This window comes from Anopheles aquasalis, chromosome X (assembly GCF_943734665.1).
Source record: "Anopheles aquasalis chromosome X, idAnoAquaMG_Q_19, whole genome shotgun sequence".
Classification (NCBI taxonomy): domain Eukaryota; kingdom Metazoa; phylum Arthropoda; class Insecta; order Diptera; family Culicidae; genus Anopheles; species Anopheles aquasalis.
Genome location: NC_064876.1, coordinates 1,131,615 through 1,159,613, shown reverse-complemented (window position 1 = coordinate 1,159,613; position 27,999 = coordinate 1,131,615). Strand labels below are relative to the sequence as shown.

The 27,999-nt window shown below is 51.8% G+C and overlaps 2 protein-coding genes across 6 annotated transcripts in view; one reads left to right on the top strand and one right to left on the bottom strand.

The window, feature by feature from the left end:
• Positions 1 to 2: 2 nt before the first annotated feature.
• Positions 3 to 13,184, bottom strand: LOC126581116 (guanylate cyclase soluble subunit beta-1). Of its 5 annotated transcripts, XM_050244616.1 has the most exons (11): positions 13,005 to 13,184; positions 11,502 to 11,768; positions 11,048 to 11,121; positions 9,024 to 9,124; positions 8,373 to 8,927; positions 7,638 to 8,045; positions 7,268 to 7,539; positions 7,052 to 7,134; positions 5,669 to 6,215; positions 5,331 to 5,488; positions 3 to 2,827 (listed from the first exon to the last, which is right to left on the bottom strand). In XM_050244616.1, exons 2-11 carry the CDS (start codon positions 11,502 to 11,504, stop codon positions 2,677 to 2,679), a joined length of 2,352 nt encoding a protein of 783 aa, XP_050100573.1. In that variant the 5' UTR covers positions 11,505 to 11,768; positions 13,005 to 13,184; the 3' UTR covers positions 3 to 2,676. The 5 variants fall into 5 exon arrangements, with proteins under 5 accessions (XP_050100573.1, XP_050100547.1, XP_050100539.1 ...); XM_050244590.1 differs by lacking the exon at positions 3 to 2,827 and having other exon boundaries at positions 4,885 to 5,488; positions 12,964 to 13,184; XM_050244582.1 differs by lacking the exon at positions 3 to 2,827 and having other exon boundaries at positions 4,885 to 5,488.
• A 10,366-nt stretch (positions 13,185 to 23,550) lies between these two features.
• LOC126572542 (potassium voltage-gated channel protein Shaker) overlaps positions 23,551 to 27,999 on the top strand; it is an 81,882-nt gene continuing 77,433 nt past the window's right edge. The window contains exon 1 of the mRNA XM_050231963.1: positions 23,551 to 23,690. Coding sequence (XP_050087920.1) covers positions 23,551 to 23,690 — 140 coding nt within the window. The remainder of the gene's footprint in view (positions 23,691 to 27,999) is intronic.

The following is a 27,999-nucleotide window of genomic DNA, read 5'->3' as shown; positions in this document are numbered from 1 at the left end:
GTGTGTGTTGCTTGTTGTTGTTTTTTTTTTCTTTTATTGAGATTTAGTTAGTTTTTGGTTGGCGCTGGCGCGGGAACGCGGGTTGTTTTTCTTCATTCTTCTTCTTCTGCTGCTTCTGTTTTCTCTTCCCGGCGATGCTATCGCGTTTTGTTTTGTGGACAGGCGGGAGGGGGAGAGAGGGCTAAGGGGGGAACGGGGTACGGGGAGACACATCACACACACATCTACAAACACACCACTGGTTGACGAATTTTTGCTAGGATGGGAATGTTGTTCGTTTGTTTGTTTCGTCTGTTCCGTTCCGGTTTGGCTAGACTGCTAGACACCGTGACCTTGGCTTCCTGTCTCGCTCTTTGTTACATTCTTTGCTGTTTCTTACATTTCTACCTCCTGTCTATCGGCCCTTCTTGCGATGCATTCTAACAGGATCGGCAGCAGTAGCAGCAGCAGCAGCAGCAGCAGAAGTAGTTTTAAGTAATATTGGTAGCAGTAGTACTGACATGTGAAGTGTTTACCGATTCAAAACAGCATAACTTTTTTGTGTTACACCATTTTTAATCAATTTTAAAGACGAAATTGTTATAAAATAATCAAATTTTCAGAAGCTATTCGCTTTAGCTCGATGGGGCCACCCATTGCCTTCTGACGGTACGAAAATAAAAACTTGATGCTGCACGAATGTCATCTTGCGGTATTTTGGCTCGTTCTCGTACAATCGCATTACTTTAGCGCATCCATAGTGTAGTGTCCTTATTTTTTAGTCTTCTTCTTACTCTCTAACTTGCACAAGATGAAATGGTCCGTCGGATTTGCATCTGGCGACATCAGAATGGATGTGTTGACAAAATGAAACGTCGAACATGATTTTTTAACCATTCTTGGATCGCACGAGCTTTGTGAGTCTGCGACCAAAACATATTTGCGTGTCCACGGCTCTAAAGCACCTTCTGAAACACATTATCGATAATGTGTCGCTTTCATTTTGACTCCAGGATCGATAAAAAAACACAGTTGAAGGGCGCCCCCATCAGCGGTTACAGCGGTCACCATTTATTGCGATGGGAAATTGCTCCGTGTGGCCGTACTTTGGCTCAAAGTAAAGTACGAACCTTAGGTCAAGTAAACACGATCGTTTTTAGAGTTTATGGAGTGTTTAGTTTGATTTTTTTCTCTCAATGGAGAACAAAATGTTTGAAAATTCGCCACATTCGTGCAGTATCACCCCGTTAGAAGGCTACCATCAAGGCAAAGGGTGGCCAAATCGAGCTAAAGTGTGTAGTTTCTGAAAGTTTGATTATTTTACAACAATTTTGTCTTTGAAAACTATTTAAAATAGTGTAACACAAAAACGTTATGGTGCGTTGAATCGACAAACACTTCACATGTCAGTAACCCTGTATTAGTAGTAGTTGCTGCTTAGTTTGTTTTTCCTTTTGTTTTTTTAGTTTTGCGCCCCCCCCTTTGGTATGCCCTACTACTACTCGGTGATTTAGAAGACTACACTTTACCGTTCGCAGATTACGCCTACTCTGCCTACTCAGGACATAAAAGAAGGTAAGGAAGGGGATGCAGGGATGAACACAAACACCGTTTGTTACCCAGCGCGGGAGGTTGTTCTGCAGCATCAGCAGCAGCAGTAGTAATAAGTAGTAGTAGTGGTAGTAATAAGTAGTACTAGTAGTGTTAGTAGTGATTAGTAACTCTAGTAGTCGTTGTGGAAGGGATGGAACCACACGATGTTGGCACAACGTCAACCAGCGTCCAGCAACAAATACTATTCGCTGTCGTTGCCGATTCGTACGGCGGAGTCGATCCAGAGTCCTGCCACGTGGTGTGTCCTGGTGCGGGTTTTGCTGATCCCCTCTCATGCACACCGGCAAGGACAAGGGCACTGGGTGGGACAGATGGTAGGGGGAAAAAAAACAAAAAGAGTGGTTCCCGATCGCTTTTAGGATAGGGGACTACCGGCCCCTTTCGAGGGGTGAAGGAAGCTGCTCACGCACGCCCAATATAAATACACGCATCAGACATACACACATACACACACACACACACGAGCGATCACGGCTACGTACAAGTGTTCCACAAATTCACTAGCTACCAAGTCGTGGACTTTTCGGTTTGTTTCTTCTTGTTGTCTATAGCAGTAGGACTAAAAGCTATCATATTTTGTGTGTTAACACCTTTCTCTCCCTCTCACTCTCTCACTTTCTCGGTCTCTTTTCCTCTCTTTCTCTCTCTCTCGCTCTCTCTCTCTGTTGTAAAAAAAAAACAACGATCGAGGATCATGCAAGGGGACACACTCGACACTATTTTTTTTAGGGTTTATTAGGGTGAGTTCGCTCTCTGTCGAAGCCCTAGCCAGAAGTTTCACAGTTTTACCTTTCGTACAGCGGAAGAGCGAGCAAACAGGAGGAGGAGGAGGAGAAGGACAAGGAGAGAGAACAATAGGAACGAAAAGGAGAGCGAGAGAGAGAGAGAGAGAGGAGTGAGAAGGATGAGGAAAAAAAAGGCAGAAGGCGGAAGGAAGGCGCACGCACCGTCGCCTCACCGGTTGCGTAACGCGTCACTGGTGCTCGTCGCTCTGTGGCCCATCCAGCCATTCCAGCAGTGGATCCCTGTGCTGCCTCAGCTCAGCTAGTCAGCAGTAGTGTCCTCACTGGTGTGGAGGGCCGACTAGTTGGTGGGTGGGGCCGGCTGGGCGGCTTGCGTTGGTTTGCGTGTCAGGAACCAGCAGTCCATCGGCTCCGGTTTGCCCTTCATCACCACCGGTCCGCGGTACTTCAGGTTGAAGGAGGGGTCGTGATTCACCGGATCGCACAGCAACCTGACAGAGAGAGAGAGAGAGAGAGAGAGAGAGAGAGAGAGCGAGAGAGAGAGATAAAGAGAGATGCAGTGGAAGGTTGGAGAGCATTAGTTTGCGCTGCACTGGGGTGCAGGGTTTCGGGCAGGTTTCTTCAACCCCCAATCCACCCTTCAACCCCCGCCCCTCTAGCCCCTTTGTTAGGATACAGACCCGGGCCTGCGGTAGATCGATAGAACCGGGAAGCCATAGCGGAGTTATCTAATTCCGCGCAAACCCCCCATTCAACCCCCACGCCCGTGTGAGTCGTGCGGCCGCGTAACTCCAGTCCAGTCCAGTCCAGTCCAGCAGTCCTTCGCCATCAACCAGCGCGGTCAGGTGCACGGTCATCCGTCCGTCCGTCCGTTCGCCACAAAAAAACCAAACAATCAGAACCCGCCCGGCACACCCCCCGGTCCCTCGATGGAGTACGTGTTCGATGTGTTCTTCGACGAGTGTTTCGCGCGGATGGAACGGAGCGGGCTGCTGTCGCGGGCCTGCCGCCGGAACACGATCAGCCACCTCAACTCCGTCATCGCCGGGTGCATCGAGGGCCGGCCGACCGCGACGGCCCAGCTGGCGGTCGGGCTGGCGGTGACGGCCGCGATCGACTACCACAATCGGATGCGCGGCGACAACTACGAGGTGTGCCTGATGGGCAAGTACCACAACGTGCTGTACATAGCGCTCCGGATCGCCTGGGACTGGGGCCTGGACGATTCCGGCATCGTGGCCCGGCTTCTCGGTAAGGCTTTGGTAGCTCTCCATCCCCCCCCCCCCCCCACCCGGGGTACACCAACTCACCCACCCTCCTGTGCCTTCCATCAGGTGAGATCTATCGGTGCGAGCGCACGTTCGAGCGGCTATTTCTGGGTGCACTGTTCGGGTGCAATGCGCCCCACTTCATTGCGGGCTGGAAGAGTGACTTCAACGATCAGGACGAGAACCTGCGGGCGGTCGTGTTTTTTCTGCACCATGCGGCCCGCGCCCGCACCACCTTTCCCGTTTACTCGCACGCCTACCAGCAGCTGCGGGATACCAAGTATGCCAACGCGCAGGACAAAACGAAAAAACCCAATATCTACATCGCTAACAAATTTTAGGGGGTGTTAAGGGGGGGGGGGGGGCTTAGGTATTTAACAATTTTACCTGAAAGCTAATCCTTTCAAGAGTATTGTGTTAAAGTTTTGGATCGAATCGAGTAAAAACTGACAAAGTTATGGAGTTTTGAAAACCGGGGTTTCATACAAGGCTCGCTACTTTGAAGAGCGTTTCCCAGAAAACCAACGATTTAAAACGTCGGTACCGTATAAACTACTAAACCGATTGAATTGAAATTTTTAACACATAATTTGTACACTTTTTACCAGGTAGTCCCGGTGAGATTTCATGAAATTTGTTGATACTTTTTTGTAAACAAATGTTTGAAAATCGTGTTTTATGCAAAATGACAAAAAGCATCGCTTGTTTTCAACTTCAAACTGCTGCCAAAAATCGTAAAACCGGAATATCAACGTAAACTCTCCGGGACTACCTAGATAATCTTATGATCTTTCTAACGAGTATCGATTTGTAGTTTTCTGATGACCCATCAGGATGCTACGATGGGAAACCGTAAAAAGTATCTTTTCCCAGACGCACCTTCATAAAGTTGATGCCATGGATGAAGTTTTTAATCAATCTTCACCAAAATAGTTCTGAATATTCTTCAAAAGTAGTAGTTCAATATGGTATTCATTTGAAAAAATTAAGTGGAATGGTTACGTCGCAAGAGATCGTCAAAAACGGGCCTTTTTTTCCTCTTAAGTGTCGAAATAATCGATCTAAACATTACCTCCACTCCGTCCCCCTCCAGCAGATAGCCGGAATATTTAAAACGCCCCCCCCCCCCCCCTGAAATTGGAACCCCTTTTTAAGCCGATGTAGATATTGGATTTTGCACCCCACCGCCACTAACGAAATCCTTTGCCGCAGGTTCATCGAGGTACCGATCGAGTCGTGCGGCCGGGCCGCACCACTGCGTGTCGCCCTGCAGGCAACCGCTCCGGACATCGTGCTGATACTGCTGCGCCACGGTGCCGATCCGGCCTGTCCGGATGATGGGGCCGGCACCAGCCCGGTGCTGGCCGTGCTCGATAAGCTGTGCGAGTACGAGCGACCGCTCGGTTATCCGTACCAGCTCGTGTCCTGCCTGCGGTTACTGTTGCGCTCGCTCACCGTCATCGAGCTACCGTACAAGCCGCACCTGTACCCGGTCCGGCGGGACATGTTTCTCGCCCGGTACGGCCAGCTGCTGGCCGATGGGTTGGTCCGACCGGAGCAGGTGCTGGGTGTGCCGAGCCTGCGGCAGTACTGCCGGTGTGCGATCCGCACCGTACTGCGGGAAAACTGCCAGCTACCGGGCGGTACGCGGCGGCTTGCCCTGCCCCGTAAACTGCAGAAGTATCTTGATCTGCTGCACGACTGAGACGACCGACCGGTACCGTACCTGTACGTGGTTTCGCTGATGTTGATGTGACCCGGAACACCGGTCGTTTCGGTGCGGCTCGTCAGGTTGACCGTGTTGCCGAACAGACAGTAACGGGGCATCCGGTTGCCGATCACACCGGTCACTACCTCGCCCGAATGGATACCGATGGTGATTTGCTGAGAGAGTAGTAGAGAGAGAGAGAGAGAGAGCGCGCGAGAGAGAGAAAAAAAGAAAGAGCAATAGAAAAAAGGGGGCACAATTTCAGCGAAGCGGAAGACAGAGAGTTGGTTTTTTTGTTTTGTTTTGGTGAACTGAACGAAAGAAAAGAAAAAAAACGTTGCCTGCTTGCTCCTTACCACCGCGTCCGGTCCCATCTTGACGTGTTTGGCCATGTCGAGCATGTCGAGCGCGAGCCGGGCAATGCACTTGGCATGGTTTTCGCACTCATCCGGCAACCCCGACACCGCCATATACTTGTCCCCGACCGTTTCCACCTTGTAGATGTTGGCGTTGCTCTTCGAGTCGGTCAGCTCGTCGAACACGGTGTACAGCTCGTTCAGCATCTGGACGATCTTCATCGCACCGGCCGCGTCCGTGTTCGCCGCACAGTACTGCCCGAACCCGACGATGCCGGAAAACATGAGCGTCACCGAGTCGTAGCGCTTCGGGGCGACCGGCCGCTGATGGCGCAGCTCGTTCGCGACCGTCTTCGGTAGGACCGAGTACAGCAACCGGTCCGTCTTCTGCTTCTCGCTCTCCAGATCCCGGTACGTCTGCTGCAACCGGTCGGTCAGGATCTCCAGGTTCGTCGTCAGCTTGTACTCGGCCTCGAACTTTTCGCTCAGCAGCACCAGATCGCGGGACGCATCGTGCAGCGGGATGTCCGAGATGTGTAGTCCCTTCCTGGGGGGAGGAGGGAGAGAGTGCGGTTTCGAGAATCGAGATTTCGCGCGAATTTCACACAATTTCGTTCGCCGGTCTTGAGGAACCCATTTGCTTTGGTGCTTGGTTGATTGGTTCGATGAGAATGATTTGATAAATGTTTTTCTTTTCTTTAGGAAGTGCTGTTTGGTCGTGCTTTGGATGAAAGTAGAAGCCCACTTTGCAATCAAAACGATAGTTTGACTTTTATAAAGCTCCTCTCATCACTGTATCCTTTTGTTAGCAACTGTTTTCAGCGTTTAGCTGCCCAACCATTAATCTTTACTTTGCTGTAGTCCACTTATCGCAGCAAATTCAGCAGAAAGTCGATTGGTTTTTAAAAATGTGCGAAAAGTGGAAATTCCACAGAAAAATCGACGGGCCTAGCTAGGTAAAGTTATGATCTAACAAACGAATATTGATTTGCATATTTCACATAACCCGTCACGTGGTTACGATGGGCACTGGGAAAAGGTATCTTATCGAAGACACGACTGCTTAAATGTGATGCCATGGATAAAGTTTGTAATGTATCTTCCCCAAAATAGAACTGAATGTTCTTCAAAAGTTGTAGTTTAATATGCCAATCACTTGAAAGAATTAAGTTGAATGGTTACGCCACAAAAAATCTTCAAAAACCGTGCTTTTTTTTCCTCCAAAATTAACCACCAGCCCCAGTTCTTAAACATTAATCAGTAAATTGTCATCGAACCATTCAATGATAAGAGCGCTGATGGTGCTGAAAGAAAAACAACTGGCTCCTGGCGAACGAAAATGTTGAATTTACAGGCTGTGACTTATCACCTCCCCGCACTTACTTGGTCAGATCGTCCAGGTTCATCACGCTCGGGTAGCATTGGAAGAGTATCAGATCCGAGCCGGGAATGTACATCATTTGACCCTGGGGAGAGGGGGGGAGCAGATGCCGGTAGTGTCAGTCGTCGGACAGAGAGCAAAACAAACAAACAAAAAAGAAAAACAAAAACAAAAAAGAAAAAAGAAAGACACCTCCGGAACGCAGTCCCCCCGCTTACCTTCAGTCTTAGGTATCTCTCACTTTTCGACATCACGCCCGCCTTCGTCTTGAGCACGTAGATCGTGTTGATGTGCGCGAGGATGTTGTCGAAGCTGAGCTGCAGGTGGGGCCGGACCGCCTCGAACAGTGCGAGCAGCGGACTGTTGGCCTCCTGGATGCGCGGTATCACGCGCGACACCGAGCGGCCCGCCTGCACGATGTGCAGACGCCGGTCGAACATCAGGTGAAAGGGGAAGATCTTGCAGAACGTCGTCGGTGAAATCATGGGCGCTGGCCATCACGAAAGGGGGGGGGGGAGAGAGAGAGAGAGAGAGACAGAGATTAGAGTGTTAGAGCACAAGCAGAGCGTCGACGTTGCTGGGACGAACCGTTCGCCACCAGATGATAGCTGCTGGCAGGTTGCTGCTCGTGCTGTTGCTGCTGCTGCTGCTGCTGTTGCTCCTTGTCTGGCCGCTCCACCGACGATGAGGACGAGGATTTGGGGCCCGAAATCTCGGTGATGAGGAACTGGAAGTGATCCGACCGTTCGACCACCGCCGGGGCTGATGGTGCCGTTTTCGCTGACATCACTGGCGTCGTCAGTGAGGGGCCACCGCTATCACAATGATGATTCGGTGTGTGTTTAGTGGTCTTGGTGCCTACGCCATCGCTAAGCGGTATACTATTGCTTCCGTTCTGACTACTGCTAATGCTAAGCCGACCAGCCGGCTGTTGCTGCTGCTGCTGCTGCTGCTGTTGTTGCTGGAGGGTAGTGGAGCTCTTCGACGTAGCTAGATCTAGCCGATAGTGAGTGTGCGCGTGTCATGCGTGCGTACGTGATCGTGTTGTATGCGTGTGTCGTGTTTGTTTACATGAAGACGGAGCAAAAGAACAAACAGCGATAGCGGGTGGGGGGGGGGGGGGATGGAAGAACAAGAAGAAGAAGGATAGAGACTACGGGTTAATGCGAGCGCGCAGGAGTTCGCGGGCGACCGCCCCGGCTACCCGGACCGGACTCCCGCGGTTTTATTGTGGTTTTGTTTTGTTTTGTTGTGTTTTGTTTTCGTTTTTTTTGTTTTCGTTTGCTTATGCTTATGCTTATGCTTGCTTGGGGTGAAACCTACTATGGAGTCTATGCGAAAAACAAGATTCACCGTACGTTTTCGAGGCCAGGATGCGTTTGCACAGACCGAGCGTGGCCAGCTCCGGTACGGCCGGATCGGCCGACACGGATACCGGTGCCGGCTGCATCGCCGGTACGGTGGCCTTGGGCGGTGGCTTTAGCTTGGGTGGTGCCGCCGGCGCCGCCGGCGCCGTCGGTTGCACCGGCTTGACCGACTCGATCGGGTCACCCTTCCGGCGGATGATCTTGATCTCGACATCGACACCGTGCAGCTTGGAGGCCACCGCCTTGACGATGCCGATCACGATGTGCTCGAGGCCGGGCCGCTCGGAGTAGTAGTGCAGCACCAGCTGGCCGTCGGTTTCGGTGCACCGGAACGATGGTGCCCGCATGCCCGGGTACAGTGTGCCGAGGTGGTCGTGCAGGGCGTCCAGGTTTTGCAGGAAGTCGCGCGGTGTCGCCCCGAGCACCTGCAGGATCTTGTCGTAGCCCGAGTCCTGGCAGAACTCGAAGAACGTTTTGCCGAACAGCTCCAGGATGTCACCGGCCGGTATGTCTGCGTGCGGCGTTGGTGTGTACCGGGCGGTGGAAAAGGGGTTTAGCTAAAAACTGGACCCTTAGTGGCAGTAGAAAAACTGAAACTCAAACTCACTCAATATGCTGACGGCGGCCTCGATCAGGTTATAGGTGATGTCATCCTCGTAGATCTGGCGCACCAGGAACTGGCCCTCCATGTTCACCTCGGCCTTCTTCCTGTCGGTGACGGTGACGGGGAGAGAGAGAGAGAGAGAGAGAACAAAGAGAGACAGGGAAATCGATTAAATTTTCAATTAAAACCCACAACGCAACATTTCGCGTTCATAATGCTGGGAGTAGTGAATATTTGGCCGCATGAAATAGGACACGTCTCGGACCACAAATAAGCTGGCAACACATGGAAAACGGTGTCATTTTGTAGGTATTTCTAACTAGCTATGCATAAAAAACAACGATTAAATTATTGGGTCACGTTGTGTTTGAATTTACGCACTTTTGGTTTTAATGCGACACATCATTTGCTGCACAGTCGATGGAAGAAGTCTCATTGGCCATTTTTCCCATCCATTTATTACATTACAGCAAGGATTTTTAATCATTCTAGAGTATTTCTTGAGTTTTTTTGTTCCATAATATTGCCCAATATAATGGTATTGGATGATACTGTGGGCAATTTGCCTGTTTAAAGGATTGTTGGTATGAGATCAATGCTCAAATACGCATTTATGATCTCTGTGCTGTAATGGCAGCTTGCCAAGTTGCGCCAGAACTTAAAAGGACCTTTATGAGACTTAATAAAAGGTAGAATGATCTTTTCCAGGCATTCTTCTTTGCACAAATGGCCGTTCATGGACTCTCCCGTGATGAAATCTTTCGTTTTCAAACCACAACTGCAGATTGTTCGCCAAAGGAGCAGTTTGCGGACAGATTTATCTGCGTAAATGAACTAAAACCTTCCTATCGTATTCCCTCTATGATTGCTAAAGTCAAATTGGCCTCGCGGTTTTTGCCAAAATACAGATTTACGTTAGGTTTTTCACTCCAGTCCAATTGAGTTTTCATAGTGAGTGTGCAGCCTTTTTTTCAACCCTTCGTTTTCCATCCGCGATAACTTTTGAAGGTGCTGTTCAATTTTGACGAATTTTTTATCACTAAAAGAAAAGACTTAAACCTTTAAAAAGACACCAACAGAGTAGCAAAGGAACCACTAGGAGCGCTACAGTGAGTAAAAGAAAATGGGGCCAAATGTTAAGTGTTCCCAGCTTTAATCGCAGCATTCAAAGAAACTCTCACTTCTTTTCCCATTCTCTGCTGCCCTCATTTTATTAATGTTATGATCAATAATTACTTCGTCCTGATCAATAATCACTTACGAACTGGGAAAAGGGGGCAAGCCACGTCACACGCTTGGAGTTCGATTTTCGTTGCCCAATTCGTTGCCAAATTCGGCGCCACTCTCTGTGTGTCAGTTCGTGACATAGCATATTCATAAATCCATGGAAAGTGTGGGCTAGTGGCCGGTAGTGACACCGTTTGATTAGAAGCGCTTGGGAAAAATAACAAAATCTACATCTCTATCAAATTGCAAATAAATGGGAGTTTGTGATTGAACCTTTCGATGGTTAAATAACCGATTAAATAACCCGAAAAAATTATGCAACTCTTCGTTCGAGATGTAGCTATTGGTGTGTGTGTACCATTGTTTTCTTCTTCTTTCACCGAAGCTTCAGTTCAAGTACAGTTCTTGTAGCACTCCCCGTACTGTCTCGTGGGAGCCACGCATTATGTAAATCATTCCCTTGACAGGCATAATAGAAGGCGTTTTTTTTTTTAAAGAATAAAGATCCTTGCACACACCACAACGAAGGGGGGCTACGGCTACGATGACGCAGCGATTGGGCGATGATCGTTTGCCTCGTGCCGTTTGCCCCGTTTTGTGGCTATCCGGACTCATCGAAGCGACCGTTGGCGCGTGATGTGGCTCGTGGCCAATCGATCCTAGTGGGGCCAGGATGCGCCCTGTATGAGCAGGCCAGCAGTTTTGGGGCGGTGTCAATTATCTACTCCGGAAGCTAGGCCCGGTGTGAACGCACCACATGCTTCCCTCCCACTCCCATCATTCCCTTCTAACCTACTTACTTGATTTGTTCCCATATCGTGAGGCCAAAGTTCTTCAGCACCAGCAGCTCGAGCGCGTAGTTCACGAATCCGTACTAGTGCGTCCGTGTCCGCGTGTGCCATACCCAGCCAGCCAGCCAGTGTGCGGATCGCATTTGAGAGAGAGAGAGAGAGAGAGAGAGAGAGTTGCGGTTGGCGTTGTTGGTTGCAGGGCCGGAGGGAAGGGGAGAATAAGAGATGGCAAATCGTCAAATTGTCTGTCACAACACTCGCTACGGGACTTGTTTGTGAAAAAGCAAGGATAAGAAGGGATGCGAGCGAGAGAGAGAGAGAGAGAGAGAGAGAAAAAGAAAGAGAGAGAGAGAGAGAGAGAGAGAGAGAGAGAGAAGGGATGAAACCAAAGGGGGCCGGGGGAGCACATGGGTGGGCAAAGGTGGCGCTGTGTGTTTTGCTGGTGTCGGCGCGATGCGCTTACCATTTTTGTTGTTGTTGTTGTTTTGGCGAGGCCAGGAAAAGAGCCTGGAATTCCTGGACCTGTTGGGTTTGGACCGTAGCTGCTGCTGCCCCGGGGGAGCCAGGGGGGGGGGGGTGGGTGGACCGTCTAGGGCACCGCGCTCACACCGAAGTCGACCGCGCGTCCCCACTGAGCAGCAGGGCTCAGGGTCGCGAAAGGCTCGGCGGTGTCACTAGCAGCGCGTCGTTGGGCTCCGGCCTTCGCGTCCTGGCCACGCGGCATCCGAGCCTAGATTGGCAGAAGAACGCGGAACGCGGAGGGAGAGAGAGAGAGAGAGAGAAAAAGGGGGAGATAAGCCATTGTGTGGGCGCCCCAAACGACCCCAGCCTTAAGGGTTGGTAAAAATCAAAAAACCAAAATGTTTCTTTGGTGGCTTTCTCTCTCCTCTCTCTCTCTCTCTCTCTCTCTCTCTCTCTCTCTCTCTCTCTATCTCTCTTGGCTAATGCACCGTTCACGTAACTTATCAGCCGACACATACACACAAACACCCGGGCACATGGTCAGCTGAGCGGGCGAGTAACGAGATAATAGGGATTCCGTTTTATTGATTCACCCCCCCCCCCCCCCCCCCCCCTTTGGCCAGTCTGCTGTATCGCACGCACGCTAATCACTCGCTTTGTGGAATGCTGGTGATGGGGAGGGGGCGGAGGGAGTGTTAAGAGACAGAGGGGGTGATAAGTTAAGGGCGGTTTGTCAGCTTCTGGAACCATTCCGGTCCTTGGCTCCTGTTAGGGGTGTAATCAGCGGAACACGGGGGTGCGTATACAGGGAAGGACACCTCCGCTATCCCCTCCCCCCTCCGCACAGGTGATCTGTTGATGGTCGGATGATGGCGTTGGCTAATGGTTGATCGCACGCCGTTCGTTCGCTCGGTCTTCGGCACCTCGTGTTGATCGTGTTCCCGTGCGGGGTCCAACGCGTTCCGCATTCCCTTGCGTCCCTCACGTCACACAGTTCTTGGCCGTTTCTCGTGTTTTTTTTTTAGCAGAAGAACGAAAGATTGGGCGCAACCATTACCGGGTTTTATACCAATCTGTTCACCCGCGCCACCCTCCAGACTCTGCGCTGAAAGTGCTGCTGCTGCTGCTGCTGTGTTCTGCGTGGTGCCAGCTGCAGCTCGGATGGGCTTACCACGCGTTACCGCTCGCTAGAAAGCAGCGACTTCACATGAATGGGTACAGAGAAGGAAAAGAGTAAGGAGGCTAGAGGAAGATGATGGGCCCTGGGACGGACGGAGGAACAGGAAGTTCGGAAAGTTCCACAGACCCCCCCCCCCCCCCTCCCCCGGACCCGCCTGGATCGCACCGAGATTCCACTACCACGGTCACACAGGTGGGGATTCGGGAGCTCGGCACGCTCGGCACCGCTTCGTCGTCGTCGTCCTTCGCAGCACACATACACACTCGCACACACTCATACACACCCTTACAGAGGGGCACACAGCCACACACAGTATGCACGCACCGTTGTTGTACCGTTGTGGAATGGCGTTGCCTCTCGAGTTGTTCGTGTTTTTTTGTTTTGTTTTGTTTTCTTCGGTGGCGCGCACGTTGCACACTACTAGCACCACTGCTGAGAGGGACCGTTTCGGGGACCGTTGTTCGAGCGGCTTTTTTTGTGTGGCGATGGATGCGATCCGATGCGTTTGGGGGCCCGTTAGCGACTGGGCCCGACTGGGCCCGACTGGGCCGTCGAGCCTCGGCCGACGCTTCATCCGTTTTTCTGCGCCCTTTCCAGGAGAGATTTTTCACACACGCCCTAGCATACCCCCCCCCCCCCCCCCTTCTCGTCCTGGACGTCTTTTTCTTTCTTTCTATCGTAGCCTCTCTCTCTCTCTCTCTCGCTCTCGCTGGCTCTCTCCGGTTCGGTTCTATGCGCTCGCGCGGGAAAAATCTTCGGGGAAAACCATTTCCTATCCATCCAGCTCAGGGTAGACACAGATAGAGAAACGGAGAGAGAGAGAGAGCGCGGGCGCGCGAGCGAAGAGAAAGTCGATGTACCGGGCCCGTCGACGTCGTTTCGTCGATTTTCCGGACTAAAAGCCAACCGACTGAAAAAAAGGATATTTCTGGTACATGCACCGACCACCACGCGTCCACGGTGGCGCTCATTCGGAAAATCGGGCACCCCGGGGGTGGGAAATGGTTTTGGAAACATTTCACACCCCAGTGTCACGGGTGTGCTGTTTTCAGCCGAGGTATGGCAAACGATAAAAGCTTGCTCCCTCTCTCTTTCTCTGGTGGGAAAATCACGTGGAAAATTTCGTGGAAAATTTCGAGCGGGCACACTTTTCTCATTTTCCGATCGGAAAATCGCCAGCAGAGGACGCCGCTGCACAGTTTTCTGTTTGAAGCTTTTCTGTTTCAAAAGACAACCCAGCGCTCTTCCCTCCCCTAAAAAAAAAACACCCCCATCCCGAGGTCCTTCCACCGAGCGGGTTCCGTTCGTCGTTTTGTTTGTTTATTATTGTCTGTTGTGTTTCCCCTTCGAATAACCGTAATTGACCGGTCCCGGGTGCTTTGGGAAAGGGCGTCAGTAACAGTAACCGTGTGTTTAGGGTTTTTCCGGGGGGTAGAGGGTGGTTCCCGAGGTGGTTAATGTGTTTTCTAGGCCAGCGTAGATCAAAGCAGCCGCGTGATAGGGGAGGGGTTGTGGAGGGGGGGGGGGGGGATGATATCTATCTTGACTGGCGCTTCACTGCTCACTGGAGCAGGGCCGGATGGTGAGAGAGAAAGGGAGCGGCAGGAACAGGATTGATTGTGGGAGCATTTTTCACGGAAAATCCAATTCCAACAGTCACCCCCCCCTTCCACCACTTCTTCCTTTTGGGCGGAAGGATTCATCATCAGGCGCGTGCGCGTGCGCGCGCGCGCCCGCTCACTTGAGCACCCCAATCGGTTGCGACACTGCTAAAAATAGGGGGATCGGAATAGCGTGTCGCTGTCGGCGACGTTAATATCGTCCCCGATCGGTTCCGCCGGGTCGGGCGCGCGCGCGCGCAGGCAAAGTGACTTGATCTCATCCGCGATCCGCGCAAGTTATGGCTTCCGCGAGGACCGGCGTGGCGTGTTCCAGGCGGCGCAGCGGCAGCACAAGATGGATGATTTATGAGGCGTTAGACGCACACCGGCGGTCTACCAGCCCGCTAGCCAGCTCTAGCGAAATCGTTAAATTGGAAACGAACGTAGGCAGCAAGCAAGCAAAGCACGGAGAAGGGTGTTAAACACGCCGTTGTGCCGGGCGAGTGGGGGGTGGGTGCAAGATTTGGGAAGGTCGTTTTTTATTTCTCTCACTTTTCTCCGGGCGCTTCACGCTGATATCATGCGTGCGCGCGCGCTGCCTTTGCCTAGGTGCCTATTCACACACAAGGGTCACGAAGATGATGATGATGATGATGATGTTTATGGTGGGAGGGATGGGCATTGGTTTTTTTTTTTGGGCGTGATCATCTTGTCACCCGCAAACTGCGTGCGCCGCATCTTACGCAGCAGTAGCAGCAGCAGCGTCATCGGCACTCGGTAGAAATTGTGGCCAAGCGTAATCAATTTGTGTTTCATCTCCCGTGCGTCTCTCAACCCCCCTCTCCCCCTCCCCCCCTCCCCTCGTTGCAGATTGCAGAACGCTCGGCAACCACCGATCCTTTGACAGCCCCTTTGTTGCAGACGAATTGTCGAGGGCCCTTTTATTAGGGGGGACTTTGGTATTTTATTTGGTTGTTTTCGCTTTTTTTTATATTCCAAGAATAACTTAGAATATTTTAGAAGATTTTCAAGAATATCATGTTAAAATTTGGAATTAATCGGAGCAAAATTGACCAAGATACAGATTTTTTTTTGAAATCCGCGTTTCATACAAGGCTCCATGCAGCTCGCTACTTTGAAGAGCGTTTCCCCCTGAACCGAAACGTTTTCAAAGCCGGTGCCCTACCGTAAAAACTACTGGGTCGATTGATTTGAAATATTTAACACATAATCTGTACACTCTTTGCCAGTTAGTCCCGTTGAGATTTCAGGAAAATTGTTGATACTTTTTTTTTAAACAAATCTTTAAAAACCATGTTTCTAGGCAAAATGACAAAAAGCATCGCTTTTCCATCTTCAAAACTCTGCCAAAAATCGAAAAATATTAAAATTCAACATAAACTCTCCGGCGCTACCTAGATAAACTTATAGTCTTTCTAACGAGTATCGTTTTGTACATTTCAGATGACCCGTCATGGCGCTACGATGCGCACCGGGAAGAAGCACCTTTGCGACGACACGTCTACCAAAATTTGCTGCCACGGTTTCATTTCTCAATGAATATTGCTCAAAACTATACCAAATATTCTTCAAACGTTGTAGTTTAATGTGCCATTCAGTTGGAAAAATAAAGTAGAATGATTACACCACAAAAAATCGTCACAAAACGGGCCTCCCCAGGGATGGGGAAGCACCGGAAGTGCAATGGGCACATTTTCGGTTCGATCGGTTTGTGTCCGCGGGGCAGGCTCCTGAGGTCCTTGTCTTTCGTTGCGTTTATAATGAGCATTATGTATTACATACCTCCCTTCCCACTCGCTTCCACTTCTTCTTCTTCTTCTTCTTCTTCTTCTCGAGTCTCAAATTTCATTTCATGTCGCGCTGCTGCTCGCAGCTGCTTGCACGGTATTAACTACGGGAATTTACAAATTGGCTCCTAGTTCGGCGATCCCCTATGCTACGATGCTCTCTCTCTCTCTCTCCCTCTCTCTCTCTCGTGCGTGCATGCGCGCGCTCTTCTCTGCTCTTGGCCCCCCTATGTAATGGCCGCTCTGTGGCCGAGTCTCTTCCCTTGTCCCTCGCTAAAAGAGCGTGCTTGGAACAATAAATGCAAACAACCGACCACCGTGCGTTTGATGCGTATCTGTATCGTTCAATTTAATCGACACACAAGCACGCACGCACGCACGCACTCCGTTTCTGGTCTCGCTCTCCTTTTTGGTGCGCGCGCACCACCAGCTTTTCTGTTGCCATGGTAACGCAGCGAGCGGTGGCGCGGCATTTGCAGCATCCGCCAGCACTCACCCTGGTGTGTGGGAGCAGAGGTGCAAGGGGGGGGGGGGGGGCGAGGGGAGGTACGGTACTACAACAGCACCACGCGCCCGAACCGAACGAAAAAGTGCGTTCGCCCGCAGTACGGACGGCGTCGCACAGTTTTTCTTTTGTTTGTTTTTTTTTTTCCCCGGTGGAGACGCGACCGCCCGAGATTATATGCTCTGCAGCATGAGAGCAACATTATGAGAGCAGCATGCCAGCCGAACTGGCAGACAATAAGAGGGCGCGCGCGTACTGAGTGGCGGGCCCCGGAAGAACCTGTTACCCACAGGCTTCGGTCTCTCTCTCTCGCTCTCTCTCTCTCTCTCTGTTTCTCTGCGCCGAAGGTGAAGGTCCCTCCACGTTCCACGTTCCACGCTCCACGGTTTTTACCACCCGGCGTGTTAGCCGGTGTGGCGAGCGCGTCGCAGCTCGTAAATTAAATCGCCCTTACCCCCTCCCCCCGGGGGCGTGTCGTGATACTCTTCCGTTCCGGGCTCTACCATCAGCATCTGCTGCTGCTGCTGCTGCTGCGATAGGTAGCGAACAAAAAAAAACCGGCAGCAACGCGTGAGTGGCTGCCGAGAAGCGTGAGTGGCTGGCTTTTGGGGGGTGCCCTTTTTTGTTTCCTCCGCTTCCACTTCGGCCGCTGGCTCCATGGAGGGCTGGTTTGTCGTGCGCACATGCCCAGTGGACACAGGTGAACTGCCGTCCGTCCCCTATCGGTCCGTCTGTCCCGTGCCCTTGTATCGGTAGCAGCTGGTGCTGCAGCGCAACAGCGCGCTCTGGACGCAGCATCAGCAGCAGCAGCAAGCAGCAAGCAGCAAGCAACAAGCAGCAGCAGCAGCAGCACCGCAGAGACCCGGTAGCCGAGCCGTCGCGAGATGCCGCTGCCAGCCGCTGGTACCAGTATCAGTTGCAGCTCAACCGCCGACATGTTAGGATCGCTGCCGAACAGTGCGGTGCCCTGCGAGTTCAGCGTTGGTTCAGTGTGACAACTACTCTATTCCTTGATACTTCTGCACCCCTTCCTTTTCCCCCCCCCCATCTTTCGGAGCTCCTTTCCCCCATTTCCGGTTGTGCGCGGCCTGGTGTGAAGTTGTGTTGTGGGTTGACTGGGTTTGCTGGTGTTCGCTGCTGCTGTTGCTGCTGCTGCTAGAACCCGATTGCGCCTTCACCAGGGAATGGGGAAGGGTGGGTGGGTAAGTTTTCTCGGTGATGCTCCCGATTTTCCCTCTCAGGCAGTTCCCCTTAACTCCAAAGGATCCAACGGACTCCATCGGTTCGGTTCAGGGCAGGACAGGCACACTCCAAGCCCCTGCTGCCCTCCCCTGCTGAGTTAGTAACGGATGAACTAGCACCGAATTAGCAGCAAAATGCGCTGCTCCTGCGCCGCCCCACACAGCAATGGACACTCGAAAAAACCCTTCAACAACAAGGTGCTGCCCCCGTGGAACGGTAGAGACAGGGGGAGTGGGCGGGTACTACTACTACTACTCGAAGCAGCGCCAAAAAACGGGCGCAGCGACCCACAAGCCGCGCGCCTTGCCACAAAAGAGGAAACCGGGGGGGGGGGGGGCCAAAAGGGAACGCTCCCAAAAAATTCCCCCTTTTCGCTTCTCAATCAATCAAATCTCATCGCGGCAAATTCGCGCGGAACCCGCGTCGCGGGGCCACATTCGAATCCACAATTAGAATTCGAATTTCCCTCCCTTGATTGCCAAAATATGGGGCCAAGAAAAAAAAACACAAAAAACCGTCGCGCGGTGCTCCTTCCGATCGCCGTGCCTGGTTTGTTACTCCGGATTGCTAACGGTGGGGTGGGGGGGGAGGGTGCACCTGTAGCCCGGGCATTCGCGCGAACGAGCGCTAGCGTTGTGAGTGACGCGGTGCTCGGTGCTATCTGCGCTGCGAGTGATCAAAAGCAGGACCACAAGGACCCCCGAACGTCCCGTTCCTGTTTTGTACCCTTCGTTGCCAGCTGTCGTCGTCGTCGTTGGTGACAGGAATGGACTCGCAGGACTTTAACGCAGCCAAAAAGCACAGCAAACACACAAAAGAAAAAAAAGAAACAAAAAACCGGGGGCCACCCGCAACGCACGCAATGCGTCAGCCGATGTCCGATTGTGCCTCTCTCTCTCTCTGTGAGTGTGTGTGTGTGTGTTTGTAAGTGCCGGATGCTGGATGCTGGACCAAACCGTGTTGCTCACGCTCACAGAGCTCACCAATCTCAGGGTAGCTCCCAAACCACGCGCTGTATATCATTATGTGACGCAGTGACGAGTGCTCTGTGACCGCTGGTGAGAGGCGCTTTCACTTTCGGTTTGGCTTCTTGGAAGCGTCAGCATACTTGTTGCTGGTAGGCAAGCTGCCAGCTAGCCAGCCTGCCAGCCAGCCAGGGACCGAAACAACAGCAACAGCAAAAAAAAAAACCCCTGTTGCTCACCGAAATGAAAACAAATCGTGACCGTGGCCTGTGCCCCAGAAAACCGCCGTCATGTTTGTTGGTTCCCGGTTCTTTTGGAAGCCATCAGTCGCCAGAGAGACATACAGAGAGAGAGAGAGAGAGAGAGAGAGAGAGGACGAAAGAAATGGCGGCGGTGAGCGTGATGCTTATGCTGTTCGATGGTTAATTGTGTTGTTGTTCGCTGTTGCTGTTGCTTACAGCCAACATCAACAATGGATAGCTCCCCATCAATCGACAACCCCTCCCCCGCGGGGGCCATGGTTAAGTGAGGTTGGCCATCCTCAATCCTCCCACAATCAACACATCAACGGAGCGCGATCCCTGGTGTTAGAAACAAACCTTTGGCCAGCTAGTGATCAACAAGTGATTCCAAATACGCCCAGTCGTCGGCGGGGGGTGGGTCAGTTCCATCGTTTCGCTCAGTCGATTGCTTCCTGATTGCGGCATCGCCCAAATTTCGGACCCCATTCGGACAAAAAAAAAACAACACAGACACATCAATGATTAATACATCGCACAAACATCGATGCCGATGACGACAAGATGGACACCCCCAAGTTGGGGAGGGGAGGGTCCACTTTCCAGCCTGCCGGGCCGTTTTGGAGGGTGGTATGTGTTGCTTAATGTGTTGCGGTTGTAAAAATAGCCGTCCCGATGAAAAGTGAAAGGGGTAAACACCAACTAGCAGCAACCTGCAGCAGCGAGCACCCATTAGCACAGCTCGTGTGTGAGGAAACCAAGATTGATCTTGTTTGGCACAAGGGCCACCCCTCATTTGCCGTGCCTCAACAGAAAACCTGGGAGAGATGGGGTGGTGGCTTTTGAGAACTTCCTTCGCCTCGGCTCGACGACTCCTCGAAAAGTCCTCGTCAGCCTAGGGGCTGGTACCTGGAATTAATAACTGGAGCACGCTCGCGCAAGCTAGCGAGAAAGAGGAACAGAGATAAAAAGAGAGAGAAAGAGAAAAGAAGGAAAAAAGATAAAAAAGATAAAAAAACAATCTTATCACCACCACTTCATCAGCGACGTCGTCCTCGTCATCATCATTATCATCTCTTTGGTCTCCCCCGCAATGGCCACTCGAGCTCGATGTTTGAAGCGATGCTGCTCGAGTGGGTGTTTGGAGCGACTCGTGGCGATTAGCTCAATTAAGGGCGCACATCTTGTTAACCCCCGACCCCCTTCTATTCGCTATCTCATCGCAAAGTCAATGCACTCTTGACGCCGCTTCATCGAAAGCATAGCATCTTTCACGATTCAGCGGAGCACAGGAGCAGTATCGGGTCTCATTGGTCTCTGTCTTTTCTTTTTAACATTTTTCCCTGAATGCTGATCCTTTCAAGAACAGTGTGTAAAAATGTTGGATCAATCGATGGTAAACTGACAAAGATACAGTTTTTTGAAAACCGGCGTTTCATACAAGGCTCACTATTTTGAAAAGCGTTTCTCAGAGAACCAACGTTTTCAAACGTCGGTGTCGTAAACCATCACGCAGCTACGATGGGCACCGTAAAAAGTATCTTTTCGAAGACACGACTGTTTAAATGTGATGCCATGGATGAAGTGTTGATTAAATCATCTCCAAAATAGAACCAAATATTCTTCAAAAGTTGTAGGTTAATATGCCTTTCACTTAAAAGAATAAAGTTGAATGGTTACGTTACGAAAAATCGTCAAAAATGATCCTTGTTTTGGCCACAAATTACCGAAGCCCTCCCTTTACATAATGCAACGTATCACACCCTTTCCTTTCCGAAGAGGAATAAAAATCCGGAAGCAGGAACAAAGGGAAGGGGACCGAGGACCGTTTTGCTGCAATTTATCCTCCACAAAACACACACACTAACAGAGACACACGTGTACGTGTGCCCTCAAGCAATCCTTCAATTACGTGCAGGGTCGGGGTTGTTATCTTTTTTTTGCCCCGCCAACGAAATTGGATTTTATGCTCCCGTTCGCCCTTGCCCTATCGCTCGCCATCTTCCTCTGCTCGCCCAGCATCTCTTTTCCTCCCTCTCCCTATCCTGTCGTCCGTGTCCCCGTCGCGGCGCGAATTCCGGCTGCATCAGCTGCAAACCGGGAAGCAAACTCACTTTAGCCTAGCCACCGCGGCCGTCCCTTGGTGTTAATCCCCCGTGCCCTTAAGGGTGGTTAGGGATTTTCTTCACGTTTCTTTTTTTCTTCTTCTTCTTCTCCATCAATAAGCACACATACACTCGTGGCAGCACAGCATGCGGTGAGTGGTGTGCGAGAGCGCACCGAAAGAGAAGCACGGACCACGAGGAGCGCTCTGATGTCGTGCGAACGTTCATGTGGCATGCATCCAGCGACAGCGCAAACCGGCAGCTCTGTCCCGTGTTCGTTCTGCTTCCCGCCAGCGGCACCGCACACACCAGCTCCCCCCCCTCGTTTGGTTGGCGATTAATTTATAAATAATTTTCCCAGTTTCGATTCTTGCGCCTGGGACAGCGAAGATGGTGCCCATAATCGAGCAGTGGGTATGCTGGGGACGGGAGCAAGTGCAGCATAGCCGCGGAATTGGACCAGCCGTGGTTTAGCGGCACTAACGGCGCCCTATCTGTCATCAGATCAAGCATCTACGGGTACGGGTGTTCACCGTTTGGCACACATATGCTGGTGGATGTGGATGCTCGTAGGCAACGTCTCTGGGGCGTTCGCTCGGTTGACGCCGTCACCGACGAAAAGGGAGCGAGCACGCCAAACAGATCGACGTCATGGTGTCACAGCTCTACAAATCGTAATTCTACACCCGTTGCTCCTCGTCCTCATTATTGTTTCATACTAAAAACCAAATGACTCTCCAGGGGAGCGCACTGTACCCCCGTGACGTAGGGTTCTAACGATCTTTCTTCCATTCTCTCTCTCTCTCTCGTTTGGTCAAACAAACCTGCACAGGTCACAGAAGAAATAGAAAGGACTAGTGCTGTACTAACAACAAAACATCAACAACAACAACAGCAACAGTGACTACAATCAACGCAGCGCAGTGACCGGGAGCTGACCGGAAAAAGCAGCAATCAACCAAATAGAACTGCATTTGCAACTCTGCGCACAGCAGCGGCCATCAGCAGTGGCATCAACCGGGCCTTCGTTGCGATCCCGCGAACCAGCAGCAGCAGCACCAGAACTCTTGATTCCTTTCCCTTTCCCCACCCCAGTTCCCTAGTCTTCTAGAGGCTCTTCGAAAAACGCGGAAGCAGAAAGTGGGCAAAGAAAGCGAGGCAAAGAAAGAAAACAAAAACAAAACAAAAAGAGCCCGCCTTCTGCGCCTCACCCGTTCAGTAACAGCACCCTTGACGTTTGTTGACGTTTGTTCCAGTGTTCTCGCACGGCCTTCCCATCATCATCATCATCATCAACGGTGGCGTCATCAGTAGCAGCAGCAGCAGCAGCAGCAGCAGCAGCAGCAGCAACGGCAGGAGTGACAACTGCAACAGCAACGGAAACAACAACAAAAACAACAACAACTACAGCAACGGAAACAACAATTACTAGCAACATCAACCACAAACACTGGCACGGGCGAACGGCTAGCGGGATCGCCGTAGTTCGTGTAGCAGCAGCAGCAGTAGTAGTAGTAGTAGTAGCAGTAGTAGTATTGCCCGTCACAGTCGTGTGCTAGTAGCTAGCGGCATCCCCATTTTAGATAGGCAATTGTTAGTGTTTTAGACGAATTCGGACGGACACAGCAGGAAGCGCAAGGGGGGGAGAGAGCGCGCAAGTAGCAGAGGCAGAGCCAGCAAACACCGCCACCGCCACCACCACCAAAAGCTGCTAGAAGCCATTTGTCCGTGGTGTCCCAACTCCTTACCAGAATCCAGCTCTAACCGTCCAGCCCCCCCCGCCGGCTGTTGCTTTTGCGGTGCGTGTGTGTTGTGTGCGTCTCGTGTTTCTTTGTGTTTGTGTGAATTCACGCTCGATCGTTAGTGCGTGTGTGGACGCCGGAGTGGGTGTTTTCGTAGCCAGAATCAATCGGTACCTGTCAGCAACGCAAAAGCAAAAAAGAAAAAGAAAAAAAACCGAGCCTCCTACTGTTGCTGGTGCTGTTGTAACCGTGCCACTGCCGGAACCTCCACTGTTATTATCCTTGTGCCGGCTGTGTGGTTGTGTTTGTGAGAGTGCGAAGGAAAGCGTGGCTGCTGGTTGAAGAGCGTGGTGAAAGTGAGCAGATCGTGCGCGCCTGCGCCTCATCAGTGCTGGATCAGTGCAAGCACGCTAGTGGAAATCGGAAAACGGGTGATTGCCCGCCCCGCGGGGGGATGAGTCGCGGGGGAATGGTGCAGTAGTGGAACCGGAACCGGTGATCACGGCAACGATTCGCGTCAACCACAACAACCACAACACAAACGGCAAACGTCGGTCGGTTTTATTTTTGGTTGTTTGTTTTTTTTTTGGTGGCACCAGTGGTTGTCCCTTTTATTTCCGCGTTCCCTTGTGGCCAGTCAGCAGCCAGCAGGAAACCGGCACGATGACGATGTGGCAGAGTGGCGGTATGGGCCACGGGTCCCAAAACAACCCGTGGATGAAGCTGATGGGGATCGTGCACAAGGAGCGCCGGCATGACAACACGCAGAGCCAGAGCGGGTCCAACGATCGGGCGCTGAACATGTAAGTAAACGCGTAAACGGTTGTTTCTCCCCCTATTTTCTTTTTCTATTTCCTGTTTATTCTCACCCCCGCACGCCTCTCGTCTATGTCTAATACTTTAAACAACTTCACTGTGGAGCAGATCGCAACACTGATTTGATTTTGAGCCCCTGAGCTGAGCGTTACGAGGGGCGAGGATGTTCCGTGGAACGTTGAACGTTTGAAAATGAATCTCGAAAAGATAACCAGGTTTAAAATTAACTACAGAGAGAGAGAGAGAGAGAGAGAGAGAGAAAAGGAGAGAAACTCGAATCATATTCAACGCAGCTTTAGCAACTGAAGCTTGAAGCTCACCGCGCGTTTAGCTTCCGGACAGCTACGATTCGGATTCGGATAACAGATGGCGCCGAACGTGTCCTCCCACTCTCTCTCTCTCTCTCTCTCTCTCTCCCTGCCACTTCACTTCCCGAAGGACCCCGCTGTCCAAGAGTGTGTTCTCGGTTCGATTTCGTTCACTTCACTTCGCCCTTTTTTTGTTACGAGAGGCACCGCCTGGCCTGGCCTGGCCTGGCCTGGCTTCCATTGGTAGGCAATCGCCTGCTCGTCGGTCGTCGGTCTCTGCTCCCTGCTGATCACCCTTGGTGACCGGCGGTAGCGCTGCAGCGGCTTCGGAAGGGTAGAAAGAGGTCTCTCTCTCTCTCTCTCTCTTTCTCTATCGTTCGCTCTCGTGTTTGCTTTCACTTTGTCTCTCTCTCTCTTCTACTCTACCTCTCACGATTGTTAGTTGCGCATTGCGCCATCTAGCATGCGTTTTCCGTGCGAATATCCTGCCGGGACGACACGATCCTAGTATTTTCTCTCGCTCTCTCCCCCTTTCACTTGCCACCGTGCATACTGGCTGTCTCTTTTCATTCACTCTTGTGTCTGTCTGGGGCTCCCTGTTCGAAGCATCAGCAGCATCGCAGGGGATGGGATGCAGCAGCAGCAGCAGCAGCAGCAGCAGAGTGACAGCCACAGGGCATACACCTGTTGTTGTTTGTTTTCTTATTCTTCTGCTTCTTCTTCTACTACTACTACTACTACTTCGTCTTCTTCTTCGTCTTGTTATTGATACTGGTTGCTGGCTGGCTGTAGTTGACGTGCGCTCACCATCATCGGCATCGGCTGGTGCCGTCCAATTCCTCATTCGTTCTTCGCTGCAGCGAAGCCTCAAAGGGAGAGCGGGTGCCCTCGCTTCGGAGCGTCCAGCGTCCACTCGTTCATTATGGATGGCGTCAGTGTCACGAGCGGGACCTGGCGCCTCCTTCGAAGCACACGATGCTGCACGATGGAGACGCCTGGTGGATCCACCGCCGCCAGCAATAATGATGACTAATGGCAGGAGAAGAGCAACAGCAGGGCGGTCGGTCATTCGTTTCTGCTCAACCTGTTGAGCGTACTGAGAGCGAGAGAGTGAAAGAGAGAGAGAGAGAGATGGGATGCGATAGGAAACCCGTGGACGTTTTGTGCGAACACGGAGGTAATTAGTTTGCATTTCCACTGACTGACATCCCATCCGGTTGGCGTTGTTGTTGCTGTTGCTGTTGCCATCGCCACCACGCCTCTCTCTCTCTCACCAGGCGCTATGTTATCGCTGCCATCGGGCGCGAACTGCAGTAATGGGACGTGATCGTAGTCCCTCGGATCGCGACGCGATACAGCAACGCCCGATGCTACTGTGTATGCTGTTTGCGCGCTCTCTCTCTCTCTCTAATCCCTTCCGCTGGTTTCTCGCGAGGCCACAGTCCCTTTTTTTTTTGGTGCCCCAAACCGACGACGCAACACGCCGGCTTCGTGCGTGTGGTCGCCAGGCGGTCGCCTTGGTGTTGCTGATGCCGCCGCCGCAAAAAACTAAAATAAACTTTCAATGAGAGAGAGAGATGACCGCCATACATTCTCTGCCCACCCCCTTAACCACCCGTAAACACTGATACTTTCACCTCAGGTTTGTTGCTGCTTGTTGCTTGGTATTTATTTTGCCCGTTCCGCGGTGCGGCGGATGGATTGCGGCTTTCGCAATCGCACTCATATGTAACCCGTTGCTCGAAGCGAAAAGAAAAAAAAAACGTTAAAGCTTAAATGGGGGGGGGGGGGGGGGGGGGTTAGTGGATGGTTGCAGCCAATCCATAAAATAAATAATAAAATCTCGCGACACGCCCCGAAGACGGATATCGACGCCACTGGAGGAGGAGGAGGAGGCAGTGTGTGGCAATACTGTGTGGCGTGGCCCACAGCGAATGCTCGTCCGCTCATGTGCGAATGATTAATATTTATAGCTGGGCAGGAGCTGCGATCCTCAGAAAAATTACCCACAAGAGAAAAAAAAACAAAAAGGAAGAAGAAAAAAAAACGCACCAGTTTGTAATTTGCCAACGGAGCGGGGGGTTTTTATGACTTTTCATTTCGGATCGGGGGGGGGGTTTGTTTGTCAGTGTGTGTGCGTGTGTGTGTGTGTTAAGGATTGTCGTTGTCGCGAGGTGTTAAAGCATTAAACGATACGATCCCTTGTGCAAGTGCTCGCGTCCAACCGGAACCACCCAGCCTTCCTCCCGGGCCCAGCTTTCGCAATCGCGCACGCTCTCCCGCCCTCGGAGACACTCAGCTGGCCAGGTTCCACGCGGCACGCGGCATCACATCTGGCAGCATCGTGCGCCAGTTTCCCGTAAGGGCCTGTCCGCTCGTTTGCGTTCCGAAATAAACTTCAATCGAATCCGGAGGGGGGGAACAGGGGTGGGAGAACAATTGTGCGCGTATGCACGGATACGTGGTGGCGCCCGCGCCCGGAACACAGCGGCTATTTTGACAAAAATACGACACCCTCATCGCCTTGATTTTCGTTTCGTTCACACCGCATTCACGGTGTTGGTGTGGCTGTTGGCGGAAAAAAAACCAGAAAGAGAGAGAGAGAGAGAGAGAGATACGATGCACAGTAATGCCCTGTTCTGTTCTGCAGTGGCCCTTCGGGGCCCAGCCATCATCAGCTCAGCGTCTTAAACGGGCCGTCAAAAAACATAATTTCGTGGGCCACGCTGGGGCACGAGGGCCACGAGGGAAAGGAATTGTGAATTGTGAAACCCAAGGACCACCACCACCACCACCACCACCACCACAGAGAGACCAGAGGTAGCTACCCAGAAACGGGTATGTCGCAAATCGCCGATCACCCGCTCGCAAAGTCGTTCGCAAATTAATTCGTTGAGTAATCAGGTTCGCCACTGGTGGTGGTGGTGGTGGTCACATCTCACCCCCCATTTCACCCCCTCTTTTTTCTTTACCTCTTTTTCTCTGCCCATTTGCCGCCCGGTGTAATGTTTAGGCGATCGAAGGATGGCCTGCTTGCGATGTGTACCGCGCCTGCCAAACGGACGCGAGGTCTCTTGATTTATGCGCTCGCCTTACGGGTTGCTGCTCTGCTTTGATGCCAATACGGCCAGTCGACGACGGCCAGTCGGTTGTACTACGGGTACCCTTCCCTCCCTCACGCTCTTTTTTCCGTGCGACAAAAAAAAATAAAAGCCAATGCTACACCTTTTGCACGCAACAAGCGAAGGAAGCGAAGCGGCAAGCCTCTAGACTGTCTCTAACAAGCAAGAAGGTCATATGCAACGCACGCAGCGACTAGAAGGCTTAGGGGGGGGGGGGGATAAGAGAACACCAGTAGAGTGGAAGGTTTTGGGAAGGAAGTAGGAGGAGTGCGTTGGCAGAGGGTTCATAGCAGACGAGCTGCGACTCAACAAACGCATAACTTTCGCGGTCAGTAACAGCAGTAGCAGCAGTAGCATGCGGGTGGCGGCAAGCGACGGCGTCGTCGGCATCCGTTTGGGTTGAGTATTATTTTTACCAATCCGAGGGTATCTAATTTTAGTTGGCAGAAGCCGTATCCGATAGCGCGATGACGATGCCACTGCTCCTACTGCTGCTCCTACTGCTGCTGCTGCTGATGATGCTGTTTGGCCCGAGTGTTTGTCGCTTTTCCCCCGCGCGCTGTGTAAGTGTTGAAGCAAGAAATATAAATTTCCGCCGCCACAATAATAACAACAACAACAACAGCAACAACAGAAGCGATGTTGACGACGGTACGGTGGACGCGTCATCCAGGCCCCCGGCCACAGGGCCTGTGAGCTCGTTCGCTCGCTCGTTCGCTCGCTTGCTCTTCGTCTTTCCACTTTGTTGTTGTTTTTTTAGGGCGTTTTTTTCCTGCTTCGCTTCGTGAGAACATCACTATCACTCGCCGGTGTGTGCCGGTAAATCCGGGTAAACAGTTCCAGCTGGAGCTGGGGAGGCGTCCGGT